This window comes from Mesocricetus auratus, unplaced genomic scaffold, assembly GCF_017639785.1.
Source record: "Mesocricetus auratus isolate SY011 unplaced genomic scaffold, BCM_Maur_2.0 Super-Scaffold_100004, whole genome shotgun sequence".
Lineage (NCBI taxonomy): Eukaryota > Metazoa > Chordata > Mammalia > Rodentia > Cricetidae > Mesocricetus > Mesocricetus auratus.
The window spans coordinates 78,218,050-78,221,555 of NW_024429189.1; the positions used below are offsets into that span (position 1 = coordinate 78,218,050).

General features: G+C 35.3%; 1 protein-coding gene across 1 annotated transcript; it reads right to left on the reverse strand.

Annotated features, from left to right (window-relative positions):
• Nucleotides 1–877: 877 nt before the first annotated feature.
• Nucleotides 878–1,789, reverse strand: LOC101834594 (olfactory receptor 4K3-like). The gene has a single exon (XM_005064801.2). It carries the CDS (start codon nt 1,787–1,789, stop codon nt 878–880), a length of 912 nt encoding a protein of 303 aa, XP_005064858.1.
• Nucleotides 1,790–3,506: the final 1,717 nt, after the last annotated feature.

Here is a 3,506-nt window from a genome sequence, read left to right on the forward strand (position 1 = left end):
GGGGTGGTGTGGTGGGGGCAACAAGGGGAGACATGGGAGTGGTGGGAGGGAGAACTATGGTTGGAATGTAAAATGAAATTTAAAAGAACAAAATTATAAAAAAGCTTGTATAGGACATAAACATTAACAAGAAAAAAAGAGTTGTTAATAATACCATTACTGTTAAGTGTTAATAGCATTTTCTGTGTTGAGATTTTGTTAAATCTTTATTGAATATATCTCTAATGACTTAGGCAGATGACTAAAACTGTCAAGAGTGGGTTTTTGGGAGCCTCTTCCCTTAGGCCTGACAGCTTGAGCAGCAGATTGCTTCCTAAATCATCCTTTTACTGGCAAGCACATAGAAAGACTCCATGGAAGTTCTGCTATTTTAACATTTAAGATTCAAGGAGACTTCCGAACCAAAGGAGACAGTCACAATCATGACTGAGACAGGCTCCAGTCATGACTACTTGAGACAGTCCTATTCCAGACCCTAAGACAAGACTCAGAGATTCATTTTGATGGCTTACTGGTGGTGGGGTAGAGATCTATGTTTGATAATTGATTTTATGATGGTACAATGAAGACTGAAGTAGCAGCAGCAACTGTGATAGGTACTGGTAAATTGTCATTAACCTATTTTCACCTGAGATAACCAATATCATAATTTAAAAGAATAGTGTCATCTTACAGACAGAAGTTATTCTCCACCTAATGATCAGGAAATTTGTAAAATTGAAGTGACACCGATATTATATATATATACATATATATATATTCCATGAATTAGAAAATGTTTATAGTCTAGAAAAAAGAACAAGTATTATTAGTTTAGTAGCCTATAAGTTAACATTCTAATAACATAAAATCATAAATACCTACTGAAATTTATATGCTAACATTTTAATCTCTTCAAAGCATTTTTAATTTCATTGTTTCTTAAAGTGTAAATGGCTGGATTCAGGAGAGGTGTAATGACAGCATAAAACACAGCAAGAAATTTGTCCACCCAGGTTATGCTGACTGGCCACAGATAGATGAAGATGCAAGGCCCAAAAAATAATACCACCACAGTGATGTGAGCAGTGCAAATAGAGAGAGCTTTGGATGTCCCATCCTTAGAGTGAAGGCAGACAGTAATTAGAATATGAGAATAGGAGACCAGCAACAAAATGAAGCATATGGCCGCTAACATCCCACTGTCAGCATTTATCAAAATTTCTAGAACATAGATGTCCAAGCAGGCTAACTTGATGACCAGTGGAATATCACAGAAAAAACTGTCCAATTCCAGGGATCCACAGAAGGGCAGATTTACAATGATAACCAGTTGGCTTATTGAATGCAGAAAACCAATGATCCATGATACCATCACTAATCCAATGCACATATGTCTGTTCATGATGCTGAAGTAATGGAGTGGCTTACAGATAGCCACATAACGGTCATAAGCCATTGACACAAGCAGTACCATCTCACCCCCTCCAAAGAAGTGTCCAAAAAAAATCTGACACATGCACCCTCCAAAGGAGATAGTCTTTTTTTCCTTGAGGAAATCTGTGATCATCTTTGGTGTAGTGACTGAGGAAAGACAGAAGTCAATGAATGAGAGATTGGCCAACAGGAAGTACATAGGGGAATGGAGATGGAGGTCAATGATGATTATGACTACAATAAATATGTTGCCCAAAATGGTGATTAAATAAAGTGAGGAAAATACCACTAAGAAGAAGGTCTTGAGTTCCCAAGAGTCACAAAGCCCAAGAATAATGAATTCAGATACCTCAGACTGATTTACTTCCTCCATTTACTTTAGTTCCAAATTAATCTCAAGGAAAATACACAGTATTAGATTCTGTGAACAATAGAGGATATAAATTAAAAGGATTTCATAAACTCTTTTGAACCTGTTAACATTAGTATAGATATTGGCTTTTGGATATAAGATTCCCTGTAACATTCATAAATATAGTGTATCCTATAATCTTAACTCTAAATTATTTAGACAGATTAATTTTGTATTAGGATATAAGAAGAAATGTATGCTAACACTAACGGCCATCAACAAACAATGACATATTGTTCTGGGATACAAGAAAAGTATAACTATGTAAAAAGTAGAACTATTTTATTAAAATAGCATGCTTACAGTAGATTTTGTCAAGTTTTACAAGATGAAAAACAACGGAAAATTACCATACTTTATAAGAATTTGATAAAAAAATATATGAAATGACGAGGAAAAGCTGAAAGTAACAAATTCAGGTGAGGTCAAGTGTAGGTATGAAACAGCACATAAGCATATTAAGATATTCTTAATTTTTTTCTTTCTTGAATTTTATCCTATTTGTTTAATCTTACATTAAGTAAATAGGTGTGAGTGATGATATAAACATTTAAAAGAATGTGATCTGAGTGAGGAACTATAATCAATTCAATACTGTATACCTGAAATAAATGTTAATTTTTTAAAAAGAATCTCTAGGAGCTACATGATAGGAAAGCACAGCTCTATATAAACTTAAAATATTAGAAGAATAGCTCTTTAGTGAATCTTTTTTTTTAAGACAGAGTTTCTCTGTGCAACATCTCTGGCTGTTCTGGAACTCACTTTGTAGACTAAGATGACCTTGAACTCATTGGGATTCTCCTGCTTCTGCTTCCCAAGTGCTGGGATTAAAGGCAAATCCTAATAATTAAATGATTAGTGAATTCATAGATAAATAATATTGTAAAAAATAGTAGTAATACTAGTTCTGATAAAATAGTCAGAATTGTTTCACAGTGTCAATAGTTAATTGCATATGAGAGCTGTAAAGAAAGACATTTATCCATCTGTGATAAAGAAAAAGTCAAGACTATTGGAAAGAAACATTCTCTGAACATAAATTTTCAAGATTATGGACTCTGTACAAAATTATTCAAAACCTTAAGTATACCCAATTACAGCGAATCAGAAGGTCTAGTATTCAGAAAGAAAAGAAATATTTTTAAATTTGGGGATTGGACAGATGTTTCAGTGGTTAGAAGCACTGGCTGCTCTCCCAGAACAGAGGACCTGGATTCAATTCCCAGCACCCACATAATAACTTATAGCCATCTGTAACTCTAACTCCAAGATTTCCCATACCTTCCTGTGGCCTACCTTGGAATCAAGCACACTGTGCTTCACAGACATACATGCAGGTAAAATAACCATGCACATAAAATAAAATAAAAGCCATGTGGTAGTGGCACACACCTGTAACCCCAGCACCCCAGCACTTGGGAGCCAGAGGCAGGAGGATCTCAGTGAGCTCGAGGCTAGCCTGACCTGAATTCCAGGACAGTCATGGCTGTGACATAGAGAAATCCTGTCTCGAACCACCCACCCCATGTCATTTAGATAGAAAATACACAATCTGACATATAGTTTCTATTAAAAACGAAACAGCCTTTGAGGAACTGAAATCTGGAAGTCAATATGAAGTTACATGAAACAAGACTGTAGCGAATAACAGGAACTGGACATGTGCCAAGTTACT